A 15,344-nucleotide genomic window follows, 5' to 3' on the forward strand; every position below is an offset into this window, starting at 1 on the left:
AGTTTATTTAATAAACCCCCCGCGGATGCAATCAGGGCGATGTAGAGCAGTGCCTTCGATTAGTCTGGTGGACCCCGGTATGGCAATGTTTGACAACAACCCAGTGCAATAGTGATCAAATACGTTATCGATTCGATAAGATCAATCATCGCACCCGTGTGTTACATGTGGCAGATAGGAAGACCCCGAACGAGGTGCGTTCTTCATTATCGGACCGATATAGCAGCGGAACATAGCAAAGGATCGCTTCCGAGTGAAAATCTGCGAAAGAATTGAATGAAATACATCTGGTGGTATTGCTTGTCACTATCATTAAGTCCATTCAATATCAGTAAGTCAGCCATTTTGGCGAAGAACTTGCAATTATTTTATTTATTTTTAAATAAGGCGGCTTTTGACCATTTTTTTTTGATGCAATTTAATTCAAGGTAAAATAAGGTAATTTACGGCTAGACTTACGCAACCGTTCCCGAGTGCCGCTCCCAAAATCCCCCTAAAAGTCATACAACATGTGGGGCCAAAACAGTTCCTTCTTTCGGTTTTGCAACCTTTACTTTCGGGTGAGTCATGTGCGCTGCAAGAAGTAGCGTTCAAAGGTTACTGCTAGAATTGTAGGCATACTTGTAAATAATTCCACAACACCCTGGTCCCATTTTTCACCATTGCTTCACATCGTCGCACTGTCTGTGTCTGGTTTTGGGTTCGGATCGATTTATACTGATAGGATTTCATAAACACCATAGCAGTCGCACACATAGTATGCAGAGATAAGCAGGATTCTCGCAAATAACCGCTGGAACATCGGTCCATCAATGTTTTACAACACTTTCGACAAGCCAGCAAGTAATGCGTCCCCCAATCGCCTGACGTTCGTTCGGCACAGGACGGGCGGGACGCACACACCTTGCTTCCTGATGTTCAGAAAGTCGTTCGAGTGGTCTAGAGTGCGCTGTTCTTGTACAGGGATATAAAAATCAGAAGAAATTACGGCCATTGTTTCAGTGTTATCACAGCCGGTGTTCGCACCGCTGCTGGGAGTGTTGCTGTTCACCAATTTAAGTTTCGCGCGTCCAGCAGTAGACAGTAGACGATCAAGTGAGAACTGTGAGCGGTGTTGCTCCCGCCCCGACAGTACCCACGAGGGACAGTTTGCTTGCATCGGCAAGATATTCTCAGGCTCATCGTTTTTGGCGTGTGTGTTTTTAGTGCTGGTGGCATTTCTTCACGGTCAACGTTTCGGTCGCATCAGGAGAAACTTGGTGGCGTGCGGTGGTTCGAGAAATGTTTTGCAAATAATAATGCTGTTGCTTCTCCCGCTGGTGTGCGATCGTTTTCTGGACGTTACTTTGTAACGGAGCGGAATAGTGTCTCAGTGGTTCGTGGTGATTACACGTGAGTGTGTCACGTTTTGGATGGACTGGTAGCGGATAGTCGAGTTCTTGAGTTGTGTAGTATATAGTGATCCTGTTAATCGATCGTCTGAAGCGATCGCAACATTTGTGCCATGGTATGGGATAGTTGAAGTCGATGATAGTTACTAAGAAATAAGACCGATTTGATGTTTTGAAGAGTGAAAATAGATACTAATAGCAAACAATGTTACTCGTAAGAGTGCGACTTAGCAAGAGTGTCAAAGATCGTGAGAAGTTGTCCGCAGCATATAGTGTGTTGGAACTGTGTTTGCCATCTGGATCGATTTATTGTGCGGATGGGTTGGAACTGCAAGGCGCTAATGTGTTTCATTGATGCTAAACGCAACTAAAGCGACTTTTGTGATCGATATGTACACACTTCGTCGAACCATATACAATACAAGTCTAAGTGGGAAAATTTGTTAGCTGAGCAATTGGGTTTCCTCGATCGAGGTATCACTTTCAGCGTTGTTTAAGCTTTCACTTCGCTTTAGCCACTTGAGACTGTATTTACCGCAGATAGGAACTAGAAACTGGCGATAAGAAAGAGGTATCTTTGGTTGTGCGAGATGATGTCGTTCATGTCAATATTGGAATTCCCTCCAGCGGAGTCTGTCCCTGGTCAGGGACAAGTGGAAGTTCTAGTATCAGACACAATATTGATGTTACCACCAAGGGACTAAAAGCACACATGCAAACAGTAATTGTCAGGCTACACAAGACTTTGTAGTTACTGTGCCAATAAAATGGCTTCTTCCTGTTGTACCTCAAGAGTGAGTGGTAAATTGAGAAGACTGTGTTGTTTCTATGCATTTATAGTCCTTATTAGACATCTCGATGAGTCAGTCGATGGCTTCGTGTTTTGTAATCTGAGTAACAGTTCTAGACTATTCACAGTTCGATGGAACTTAAGCTCAATTATAACACAGTGGAAAATAATTGCCGCACAGTAATAACTCACGGAACAATTTGCGCCAGTAGTCAGTAGCCTCACGTGATACTTGCGGGAAACTGTGATTTTGCTAGCTTTGCCGGTTAAGAATTTCTCTCCGTTGTAGACGCTCCGGTGTCTTACAAAATTCCTCACATTCTTTCGAGCCGCACGTCGTACAGTTCAATCATACGAAATGACAAGGTTAAGACGCTGTAACCGAGACGAGCATTATTGCTGGCCAGGTCTAAACACTATGGTTTGATGGGATCGCCTCACTTACTTCCTGTAGTACGGAATCAGGAACATGGATATGACACGCGGTGCACGGCGCGTACAATTATGATAGATCTTTCGCAACGGTACACCGTATCCAACCGCAGCCGGTAGTAGTTGTGTTAAAAGCGGAAGGGTAAATGGCAGTGATTAGATGGTAGGCTACCCTTTTGCCACCTTATCTTGCACGCGACATACGCGGCACGATCGTAGCAGCAGTTGATGATGATGATAATGATTGCAAACGGTGATGAGAGGATGATGACGACAGCTAAACTAGGTCTAATTTTTGCCTGTTATAGTACGGTGTTTTGTGACAACTTTTTGACCAGTACACGGGTAATGTGTTCCATTGTCTCATTGCAGGAGCAGCAGCTGCCGGAGGAGCAGCAACAACTGGGGCCTTCCGGCAAGGAGACGTACCGCGACACTACTAACGATGTCTGGAACTACGTCGTGTTTGTGTCCTTCGTAGTTATATCGGCACTGATACCGATCCGGAAGCGGCTGTGCCGTCGAAGCACGAATAGCAAGAGCAAGCAGGACTATGTGTTTGGAGCGGGCCATATTTCCACACTGGCGATGATGCTGTCGATTGCACGGGGAACACTTGGCGTGATCTCGGTGTTGGGGTATCCGAGTGAGTTCTTCTACCGGGGTTCGGCCATGTGGGAATCACTGTACGGTGTGATCACCGCGTATCCGATCGTATGCTTCGTCTTCATACCGGTGTATTTCGATCTTGGCATCACGTCCGTCTATCAGTATTTGGAGTTGCGGTAAGCGTGTGTGAGATAGGAGTGATCTTCATGAAGAACTCATATTTAAAGAAAGATCTTTTTTGATGCTACCATTACAGCTTCAACAGTCGTCTCGTGCGTTGTCTAGCGTCAGGGACCTATATACTGAGGACACTGTTGAGCTTAGGCGTTACCATCTACACACCAACTGTTGCACTAAACACTATCATTGGTGTTCCGTACTGGGTGTCGTTGCTTTCCATCACGATCATTAGTATCTTCTTCAATGCCCTCGGTGGCTTGAAGGCGGCTGTTGCTGCAGACGTGATACAGAGCCTCAGCATGACGGCTATGCTCGTGGGCATCATCATTTACTGTGCCGTTACGGTTGGCGGTGTGGATAAGATACTGACGATCAGCTCGGAGAATGGTGAGTCCTGACAACAAGCATCTTCAAGCGAGTGATTTCTTATTTTCTGATACTTAATTCTTTGCAGATCGTTTTGCGTTTTTCAATTTTGCGGCCGATCTTCATCTGCGTGTGACGACAACGTCTGCCTGGTTGGGAGAGCTGTTTAACTCGCTCAGTCTGCTCGGCTGTCAGCAGAACTTTGTCCAGCGGTACCTTAGCATGCCCACGTTCAGTCAGATACGGCGCACGCTGATGCTGAACATTCCCGTCGTGATACTGCTCTTCTCGCTGCCCTGGTTCGTCGGGATGGCGATCTACGCCATCTACTGGCACTGTGACCCGCTGAAGGCGAGCGTGATTGCCAAGATGGACGAAATACTGCCTTACTTTATGGTGGATCGCTTCGACAGTGTTCCCGGTGTGTGGGGTATCTTTGTGGGGACACTGTTCAATGGAGCGCTTACACTAAATATTTCCAACATAAACTCACTGGCAACTGTGACCTGGGAGGACTTTCTCTCGCTAGTACCGGCACTGCGCAAGAAGAGCGATAAGCATCAGCTCAATGTGATAAAGCTCGTGGGCACGATCTATGCGGTGGTGATCATGGGCGTAGGCTTCATCGTTGGTCTACTGTCCGGAGTGATCGAATCCTCGATGTTGATCATCTCGGCCACTTCCGGTCCACTGTTGGGTGTATTTGTGCTGGCCATGTTTATACCGTTCGCAAATTGGAAGGGTGCTGCCATGGGCATGATAGCGTCCCATTTATCGATCTTGTGGATCGTGGTCGGACGGCTGGTGGAAAGTAACGTTAGCGACACGCTGCTGGAAACGTCGATCGAAGGCTGTTACGCGGATTTGATGGAGGCGCAAAAGAATGCATCCTTGTTGGTGGTAACACTGGACGACGGTATTAATGTGGTGGAGACGAGCAACCTGCTCAGTCGAATCTACTCGATCACGTACATGTACTACGGTGTGTTCGGTACGGTGCTTACTGTGCTGGCAGGAATCGTGATCAGTCTCGCCACATGGAGCAGTCACGATCAGTACAACATGAAGATGTTACACCCAGCTGTACGGTGGTTGTACTCACGCTGCCCGTTCAGTGGTAAGCACTTTGGTTCGTTCGAGGTAGCGGCTAGCTATGGTGCATCCAATAAGGAAACGATACCAAAGTGCTGATAATGGCTGCCCGGGAAAGAGTTGTTGGTGGTTCCACGGGCTTCAAAAATTGGCATGTGATAAAGACAAGAAATAGTTCCTATGCTTAGCTTAATATACTAGTACATTGATGGGCGTTTTGTAAAGATTGTATAGGTACGATAGTGTTAGTAAGTAGGGTAATGATGAATAAATTTTTAGGACATTTTTAACGGTGATTATCAGTATTAGTTTTTGTGTACTAATTTGCCAAACAATTGCATACTTACGGAGTGGAATGAAAAAAAGTTCGTGATGATGAAAAATATTCAGCACGATTTTTCTTCTTCTTTAGTTTCAGTTTAACGATTCGGTCACGTATTCTCTTTCAGTACGATTTTCATGTAAGTTATATAGTTTAAATATATTTCTATTTAAATATGCATGAAACTAAAAATCAAATGTTGAAATTTTCAATCCAGTTTTCGTTGTACTAAACTGCATTGACTTAAACCGCGAAAAGCGAGGTACGGCTGCCCATACGCGTGACTTAGGAATAGCAGGGTGTGATAATGAAAGAGCGAAAAATAAAGAAAGACAGAGCAGAGACAATCAACCATTGAACGGTGAAAGGTTGGCGCTTCCATCGCGCTATGCTTTATGCGTTTAGATCAAAGGTGTCCAACAGTACCTACTATGATTTTATTAAAACCGAAGTATTTGCTGTGCAATTTCATGATACTGTTCATAACGTAGAATTTTATTCAAAATTTATCACGAATATTCATCTTTATTATCAAGAGAGTAATCTGTACAGCACAAGAAAACGTATAACTTGGGTACAAATATTGACCAGAACATGTCCACAATACCATGCATTCAGCTAGACTTTGACAGTTTGACTCTAGAAGAATAAAGTTAACAAAATTTCGACGTCTTACCTTTTTTTTTTGGTTTGGTCGACTAAGAGTGTGACGATTCGGAGATTATGATGTTCTCTGTTATTCAGGAGGGAATTTACGGATGTAGTCATCTTGGGCATTTCTGGTAATATTATCAGACAATTGTAGTCTGGAGAGAGGCTAAAAATTATCGAAACAAGCTTACAGCTCAGAAGGCTCAGAATTGTAGAAATAGAACGCTCTTCTTCTTGTTTTACTACACGTATGAGTAGGTCCATAAAAAGATAAAAAGAGGTCGTGTTCCAGCGAATAAAATAAAGATAAATATATTACAAAAAATATATAAAAATATTTTAATCAAAAATATTACAATACACGATAAATCAGACTCATTTACTAAAGCTTCTTTAAAACAAAAGAAAAAAAAGATAGGTCATTTGAGATAATACAAAAAAAAATGGTTAAAAACAGTGAATGTCGAAATAACTCAAAATGAGGCTGTTTTTTTCTACAATAATTTATTATCATTGAAGATGACATTTTTTACCTGAAAAAATATATTTCAAAAACAACAGAGAACCTAAACGAACGGCTTAGACGTTTGACACCCCTGCCTAGCAGAGTCAAGAGCGTCAAACTCTGTTGAGGCGCAGTGCTTGCAGGCGCAGCCAGTGCGTTAACGTAACGTTAACCTAACAGTGCGTTGAACTGTTAGGTTAATATTTATGGTCCATGTCTCTCCAACAGAACCAACCGAAAACTTTGTTAAGCTACTTTATTTTTTTCTAAACATTGATTTTTCTAAACATCTAACAACATTAGAGTAAATTGGGCAAGAGATAATTTTTTACAAATTTTATAAAAATTGAAGGAAAGTAGCTGCCGTCTTCATCGACTGCTTTCTACATTCACAATTCGGAACAAAACATTATCTTATCTATGTCATAGAGTTGAAAATAAACTGTAGTTTGATTTTTTTTATATAAACTGTTTCATGTTTTACGTATAGTTTTCTTATCTCGGCCTCCAATGTTACGAGGTTTCAGAGTGTTGAATGTTTCTATTTCTTTTTCCCCCAAGCAATCCAATCAATTCGATACATTCGATACCTTTTACAGCTGTTCACACCTCATAAACACAATTCAAACAGATTCATGCCTTTTCCATAACGGTGCTTCTGGCAACGTTTGGGAGCCATTCAGCGTCGCATATGAACTTGACTCATAATTTATGTATCAACAACAACAACCAAAAGAGCAACCTACCTCCACGTGGGGACATGGGGGGGTGGGGCGTGTCAACCGGCCGTACTTTTCCACAGCACTTGACCGTGGACAGCAGGCAAATCCGATAGATTTGGAGGTGATTTGCCGCTACATTGACACTGACGGCAAACGACCTTGTTGGACCTTCGATGGTGACCTGGCAAGCGTGTTGGTGGAATTTTTTGATCGATTTAATTGATACAGATGGTGATCGAACCCAAAGCCCCCGAGATGCATTGCCGAGCGGTACTAGTGCGCCGACGGCTTTGTCACCGGAAGATGTCAGTCTTGCTACATACACCGGTCCAGTAGAGATAGTCTACGTCCGGCAGACGTACTTACTAGCGTTGAACGACTTTTGCGACTTAGTCGCGTTATATGTTTCCCAGACTTACAGCCCATATCTTCAGTGGCAGACAACAATTGGTCATTAGAAGAAGGCTCAGGCTTATCAAGAGACCTGCTAGTATTAGCGATGGTAGTTAAAGTTTAAAGAAGCGCTATGATTTCTTTACACCAACATTAAAGCCACTGTAAGTTTAGTTGTTTACTGTTGTTGATATTAGGGTGTGGAATTTCTAATTTATTAATAGCATCCTGGTCATGCTTGATAAAGCCGAGCAGTGGAATGCAACATGATTGATCATCCGATCACTATCTAGACGAGCCTTCGCAGATAGTCCAGGCCTCCTCCGTAGTTCTCTCAATGAATTCTCAATGAACTGTGTCAATAGCGTTCCGTTCGCGTGTATCTATAGCATCTCAACTCGTCAATCAAATGATCATACACGAGTAATATCATTCGCAAGCTGTTGCCTCTTGTTCGCACACACACACACACACACATACCCGACACCAGTTCAATCCGATTCTGTTCAGTTACACGCGGTTCATTGATAAAATTCGTTGACCTTAAAATCTATGGATTATTTATTTACTCTTTGCGGGCAAAAATTGTCCTACCTTAGTAATACAAAGCAATGCATGCAAAAATTTGTGCCACCAGCGCCAGTGACAGTGTTTTTTTTTTGTAGTCTGTGCGTACGTACCCCGAGTGACGTGGGGCCGCCATGGCTTAATGGGTTTATTTATTTTGGTCTCGCGAATAAATGAATAGGCCTCCCAGAGGGAGTAGTAGTTCGCAACGGTTGGATGGTTGGTTGGTTGGTCGCTTTGTTGGTTGTTTTAAATTTGGATAATCAAAATGTGTTGATAAATGAAGAAACGGCTAGCAGTGGCTATTGTTGCGGTGCTTTGGCACCCGGCGCGAAAATACCAAACGCCCTGCCGAACTTTGCTAATCAACAGTGCCAACAGTTGTACAGTTTTAGCATGTCTGTCTGGTCCGATGAAGAAGCGGCCCATTAACACCTGATCGCATTGGCAAGCGGTTTGATCGGGAGGCGTGATTTTGTTGTTGATGTTGAACATACTTTACTGATGCCTTCGAGAAAGCTGAACCTAACGACTTTGGTCGCTGATAAGACAACACCGGTCGATGAGTCATCGATCGTATGGAGCAGAAATTAGCACCATCACCGCTGCACGGTGTACAGACAGCATGGATTGAAATTGCTGTTGGACGAAGCACCTGGCAGGCAGGGTATACAGGCCGGGTTTTGCGGTCACAATCATAATGACAATGTGTACGGTGTTCAGTTTGGCGGTACCGGGCCACTCTCCAAACGGCCTCTTCGAAGGACGTTACCGGGTAGTGTATCGATCGTAGCCGATCGTGCTGAAGGTTTGCTTCTTCTTCTTCTTCTTATTTTTTTGCTGAGGTGTTTGTGTGTTCAATTGTTCTCAAAACGAACATGGCGGACTATGGGAGGGATTGAAGGTACGACCCTCGTACAGCAAAACCGTGACGGACCTTGCACCGGAGAGAAACCCTTGGAAGTGGCTTGAGCTGGTAAGCACACTGGCAGCGACCGCTTCTAGCTAGCTTCAGAAATTGCTGGGACCCGCTGCTGGGCGCAAAGAAGTTGTTGTTCGAATTCGGTTCCAGATTCGGCACAGACTCACGCACACACGCACTTACAACCGGTGTGTCCGGCTTTTGTATGCACGTGGAATAGCACGCTGCCACCGCAGGCGCCTGATGATGGTAGCGGGAAGGTCTCGAGCGATGTCTTCGGCAGTCAGCCCTCAAGAAGCCTGACACTGGAAAGCGAAGCACCCCGCGAAGAAACATGGGGTGGGATCGGTATGAGAAAAGCAAGGTGTAAAGGGAATGGCAGAAGAGAGAAGAAAAAAAACAAACCACACGTAAAATGAATGGTGGGTGAAAGGGAGATGGCTGTTGGTAAGTCCGCAGGAAAAAGGTAGATACGGATTTTGGGCGCGAAAGCAGGACCGTTGCCTTTTGCCCCGGCACACACGATCGCGCATAATGAAGCCGTTGTAGGCAGCGTCGGTCGCGGCCAGAAATTGCAGAAAGCAGCCGAAAAACCGTCCCCGGACAACCCGAAAAGTGTGTCTCGGTAGGCGGTTAGCTGGCAAAAGCAGTGTTGGCAGCAGCAGAAAGGCAGACACGCGCCACATCTGGACGAAGCAGGACGTTCGTCGCTTACAAACGGTTGGAGACTTGTGGGAGTTTTTGGTTTCTCGTGAGTGTGTGTGCGTGAGAGTGCCTATAAATTTTGAGGGGATAAAATTGGAAATTGGTTTTGATTTGAAATAGAAATAATCGAATTTTTCACATTCTTGGAAGAAAGTACTTTAAAAAACCCTCGCAAAAGTTATCATCGAAAAAGGAACGCTGCGACAGTGTGACACTTCAATAACAAGACCCGAACCGCAACCGTGCAGGTTCGGACTGGCGCACGTGACTTTTGCACGCAGTGCTTAATCTACACGCATGTCCAGCTTTGTGTTTTGATCAACAACTGAAAAACAAACGCGGACGCATCCCGGCTGTTGGACCGTGTGTGGCGCAACTCGGAATCAGTGTGTTTCTCTCTTTTTTTTTTGGACGTTGTTTTTGTTTGTCTGTTTATACAAGGACAGACGTTAGCTGCAGAGTACGGTGCCGCACGGGGAGCTTTGCGCTTAGTGTGGTGATTTGTTTGTTAAAAGGCACGATCGATCGAATGTTTGTTAGACCTGTTTAGTGTAACTCTTCAATACAAGCAGCACAACTGTCGGTGAAGGTAAGTGGCTCGACGCAAGTAAAGTATACTTTATCAATAACATCTGATTATAGTCTGCCACAGACTGACATCAGCTCTTCGATGAATGAACTGTTTTAAACCGATCTCAAAGCTTTTATTGAGGCGCAGTTATGCAATTCGCCTAGCGCCGTCGTCAGCAGACTGTGAGTCTGCACATGTTCTTCTTGTCGGCTTGCATCGGGCGCAAGCTATCGGCCGATCTGTACACAGATGAATACCCTTATTGATTGTTTTTTTTCCCCCATTTCGTTTGTTCCCATCCAATTCACGGCTTCACGTGATTTCGATAAGAATGAACCGGTATATGCATGGGACGCAGCGCAATCCTATCTGTCGCTAGGCGTGAGAAACAACAACAGTTTTGTCCATGTTTACCACAAACCATAGTCTGCGTGGTAATTCTATTTTCGGGATACTACTTTGTAGCCAAGTGGTGCTACCAGTGGACACTGCAGTAATTGTCTAAGGTTATGGAATGTTTTATCAGTGCTTTTTTGTGTGTGTGTGTGTGTGTGTGATTTTTAAATCGGAGTCCAAGACATTGTGATGCTTTGGTGGAGACACAGAGAACACATGTTAGAGTGGTTACACTGGATGTTGGTAGCTCAGTTCTCAAGAGGCACTAATGCACTAATTATCCGCTAACAATGACTGGATGGATTTTTGAAGTATGTTTAACAAAATCTTAGGTCCGGTACTTGCATCGCGTGCTCCAAGTCGCGTGACGCATGCACGCCCAGTGAGGCGATAGAGTCGTCGCAGTTGTTATCAGACTGTTTGGGGACGCTTTTGTTCAAACCACTTGGGGCAACATGCTTGCCGGGCATGATAGTGCCTGTGCCACCTGAAGTAGTTCACGTAGAGTGTGAATGTTTCTTCGACAGGATCGAGACGAATTAGTTAGCAGACCGTGCAAGAGTGTCTGGTGGTGATTTTCCTATCATTGATCTGTGTGCGTCAGCATCTTGATGATGCTCCCCGATTGCGTCGGTTAGTAGTTTGATAGGTTATTTATTTTACTTAAGTGGATTCTTGGAAGCTTGCTAGAGCCCTTTCAACTATTGTTATTTAATTGTCTCGGAGTAACACTTCTCTCCGTGACTTTCTAAGGTCACGGCGTTCATCAAATGGCTTACTAGACTTAATGCTACCGTCGCAGTTTGATAGTCGTCCTCTAATTTGTCCTAAATAAATCCAACGATGAGTTCCTTTCATTTTCCATAAGCGTTTAAGAAACGTGCGAAAGGATGATGTTTGACTATTGGGGCCTGCCTCGTGCGCTTCGATGTATCTATCCATTTACATGACAGCTGCTGATTAAAGCGACACGCTTGACAAATCGATCCATTGGCGTGTGATTCATCCAAGTTCTATGAGTCAGGTGGACGGTCGACGGCGTCGTGCTCGAATGTTTGTGGTAAATGTTACCTCCTTCAAGGCATGCTAATTGCTAGTGAAGGATCCCGGGTAGCCATACAAAAGAAAAAAAAAACTCTGAACGATAATATGACTTACGCGAAGCCGGCAGGACGTGACGTGAGGCGCATTAAGAGAAATCAAGTTAATCGTGTTTCGAGGAAGTGCGACATAATGTGCCAGCCATTTCGATAGAAAGGTAGTTCCCCGCATGCGATCTCTGGCGGCCATTATTGCTGCTGCTGTACGACGACTAAGGACAGCCGAGGTCAAGTGAAAGATTGTCGAAAAACAGCACAACTCTCACACCATCACGGTGAGTTGCAGCAGGCATCAGGACCAGGCTTGTTGTGCCAAAGTTGGCAAAAAAAAAAATCCCACTTCCCCCTTATTTTCGGAGTCGATGTAAAACCTGTTTCGTTACCATCGAATTGTTCGTAGATCTTTTCGGGCGTTTTGCGTCACGTCCCAGCCTTTAGTTCAGCGGGAAATATATTAAACTGGTTAAAGATCACGTGATGAGGCGAAGCGTGTGCAGCTCAGTGGTCCTGTCTGGGGTAAGGTGGGAGATAAATTATGCCATGAGAGCATTTAAAAATCCCCAAGTGTATTGGAATAACCCCGTCGCCCAAAGCGATGTTTTGATCATGGAGTGTGAACGAACTTTCCAGGAGTTCATAAATGGTATCAATTTAAAGCCGATGATGATGCGTATTAAAGTCGGACATTAATTTACTGTCGTTGGTTGGTTGTGCTTAGCTTTTTCTTCTTTTTGGCTTAACGGCATGCTAGGTCATGACGGCCAGTTAAGGGTTTAAGAGACTTACTGATATCACTTCATTGAATACCAGTCCTCACTACCGGGGAAAGGATCGAAGGGGATTTTAACCAAGGGGTCCTGTTGTGTGAAGACACCGGTGCCAAAGTCGCTCCTAACACCAGACTACCCTCCATAGTGAAGTGAGTTAAGATTTTTCTGCTTCTTGGCTTATCGACCTTCTAGGTCACACCGGCCATTGAATGGCGCACTACGGGGAGACGGTCCGGATTTGAACCTCGGTCCCGTCGTGTGAAACCCGGGGACTGTTATCACCTATACCGCTGAGGCCTGTGTCACAGCTCCATCGTTCCGATTTTTTTTTGGATTTGACAGATGCCAAACGCTTCCAATTTTGTCGGAAGGTAGAAACGAGAAAAAATGTTGCGAAAACCATACGAAAAAATCGGAACGATGGAGCTGTGCCACTGGCCTGAACCGCCCCTGGAGTTGTAGCGCCCATGCTTTATACAAATTAAATGTTATTTCACAGCAACATACATCAGCTTGAAATCAGTTTTTAGTACGCATTAAACTAAACTATGCTCACAGTTGGGTGATGATCCACTCATCGCCACATCCTCAAAAATGCGTGTAAGCTAGGTACAATTTCGCAGCATTAATACTATTATGCCCATTATGTCGACTAATTATCCGATTGTGTAGCGCGTCGATTTTTAAAACACCCAAACTCACAGGGCAGACGTGTTGGAGTTTGTGCACGCGAGAGCAAGATGCGTGCGAACGGAGAAGGCTTACGTGCTGTGATTGATGGATTGGCTATGTTTGTCTCCCGGCACCGATACACTCATTGAACGTGCCGGTCAGAGCATGGGATGTGACTGATAAAAACTGATACGATTTTAGGCATGTCCCTCTTGACTCGGATGTACCGTACCCTTTATAAATACAATCGGATGCGTCGAGTTTACCAATCAATACGGTGTCAATCGTTCGGTGGGACAGTTCGCGGAAGCGCTATCGAGAAGAAGGACAGTTTTGACGATTTTATTCTTAAATTATTCAACATCTGGAGTTGAAAATAGTAAAGGTAGGTTAATAAGAGTGCTGTTTTGCTTGTACAGGTACAAGTTTAAGTGCTAGTTTTCGTACTTCTAAGCTGCTAACGATCAAGTCGATGAGGTAGTTACGTTAAGCTGCAGCCTTTGAACTGATGCACAGTCAAACTCAACAATCGCTAAGCTGCGATGCAATGTGAGCGTTACTTTTTGTTGTTTTCGATGCGACATTACCGTTAATTACTCTCATCGTATTGACGTGTAGAGTAGTAGAATTAGTCCTCACGTTTAGGGAAGCTTTATGCCATGTACACATTTGTGGTGTCACTGTAAACTGTTTGAAAATTCTTCCCCATGTGGTGCATGTACAGCAAAAACAAGCAGAAGAACAGGTTTCCAACACCATCCACCGGAAATGGGTTTCAAGAACTAGGCGGACCGCAATCTATATAGTTAGCGAGGTATCTCGTGCGGTTGCCAACCGAAAACAGCTGATGTCGCACGCGCCTCACCAACCACCTGGCACACGTTTTGCGTTGCACGCACGTTCGGATGGCGAGCGGATTGCATAAACGCTGCCATCGTTTATCACCCGGCACAGGCATTAGAGCGTTTGGCAACAAGTTGGTAAAGCGTAGCGTACGTGGACTGGTGCTCTTGTCACACTGAGAGAGTGGATCCTTGGATGCTTGTTGCTTCCCGGTTTGATGATCTGACACATGATCGAACCGATCGTTCGGTTCGGCTCCGCTAGTGTTTGCACTTGGTTGCGAATGTGGCAACGAGCCAAGTGCCCGCGACCGCGATCCGAGCCTCACGCGAACAGTGGTTGATCGTCGCTCGACACTGGCGGATCGTAGCGTCAGCGTTCGTTTACCGTGGTCGTGGTGCGCTATCAGCAAAGTGTAACAGTTAGTCGTCGTGGCGACAGGTACACTCGGTAGGGCTGGCCAGGCTGGCTTGCAGTACTCGCTCGTTCTAATGTTGTATTGTGCTGGGAAAACCGGTCACTGCCTCATGCCAGCTGCGGGTAGTTGCAGCAAAAGGAAAGCTCCCTCCATTAGCACGCTAATCGCAAACATAAACAGCCCGGCAAAACCGAAACCAGTGAACCAGTGAGTGGTGTTGTTCTAGATTTTAGGGCACCCAGCCTAAACCGCCCCTACAATCGAGTAACCGCATTCAGGGTGCTAGTTGTGCGTTTGCAACGTTGGTAAAGGTTTTTTGACCTTCCTTGACGACCATTGGCCGCCGAAGACTTGTCGGCGCGAAAACTGCTGAGCACTCGCGCGCGCTCAGTACCGGCAGGTGTCACGTGCATCGACATTAGCGCCGTGCGGTGGTGCAGTGGTGTTAGGAGGAGTGCAGTTGCAGTCGCAAAATGATGGTAAATATCCGTCGATTGTTTGCGGTGTTCGGGCGAAGTGTATGATAGTATTTCCCCTCAATTTTCATTAACGTGTAGCTGATTTTTTTGTTGCTTTTCACCGGTTCGCTCCACACAATGTGTTTGTGGGCAAAATGTGTCATAAAAGTGGCAAAGCGATTGCAAATGAAAACGAACGAGTGATACTTTTGGAGGCTTCTGGAGGCATTTGTCTGTACGAGTGTGTGTTTGTGCATAAAGTTAAAATGCTCCATTTTTACGTGCAGAAGCACATTGTGTTCACATGTGATTGGCGAATTTTTTTTTGCCTTCTCTCTAGTCAGTACAAACTCTCCAACAGTGCCCGAACGGTTCAAACAAATGAGTACATCACTGTGTAGTGATGAACTTTCGAGGGCCCCTATGCGGCCACTCCACTACACCAGGCTAAGCGAAGGTGCTTACGCAA

The 15,344-nt window shown here is 45.1% G+C and overlaps 3 protein-coding genes across 4 annotated transcripts in view; 1 reads left to right on the forward strand and 2 right to left on the reverse strand.

The window, feature by feature from the left end:
- Positions 1–15,344, reverse strand: part of LOC126558824 (pyridoxal phosphate homeostasis protein) — a 445,790-nt gene that overhangs the window by 185,991 nt on the left and 244,455 nt on the right. The window lies entirely within an intron of this gene.
- LOC126559130 (uncharacterized) overlaps positions 1–15,344 on the reverse strand; it is a 186,390-nt gene that overhangs the window by 35,991 nt on the left and 135,055 nt on the right. The gene's annotated exons all lie outside the window — the stretch shown is intronic.
- Positions 486–4,963, forward strand: LOC126558079 (sodium-coupled monocarboxylate transporter 1-like). The gene is made up of 4 exons (XM_050214023.1): positions 486–560; positions 2,989–3,398; positions 3,479–3,789; positions 3,857–4,963. The coding sequence occupies exons 1-4, from the start codon at positions 510–512 to the stop codon at positions 4,957–4,959; spliced, it is 1,875 nt and encodes a 624-aa protein (XP_050069980.1). The 5' UTR covers positions 486–509; the 3' UTR covers positions 4,960–4,963.

The sequence above is a fragment of the Anopheles maculipalpis genome, chromosome 2RL, assembly GCF_943734695.1.
Source record: "Anopheles maculipalpis chromosome 2RL, idAnoMacuDA_375_x, whole genome shotgun sequence".
Taxonomy (NCBI): Eukaryota; Metazoa; Arthropoda; class Insecta; order Diptera; family Culicidae; genus Anopheles; species Anopheles maculipalpis.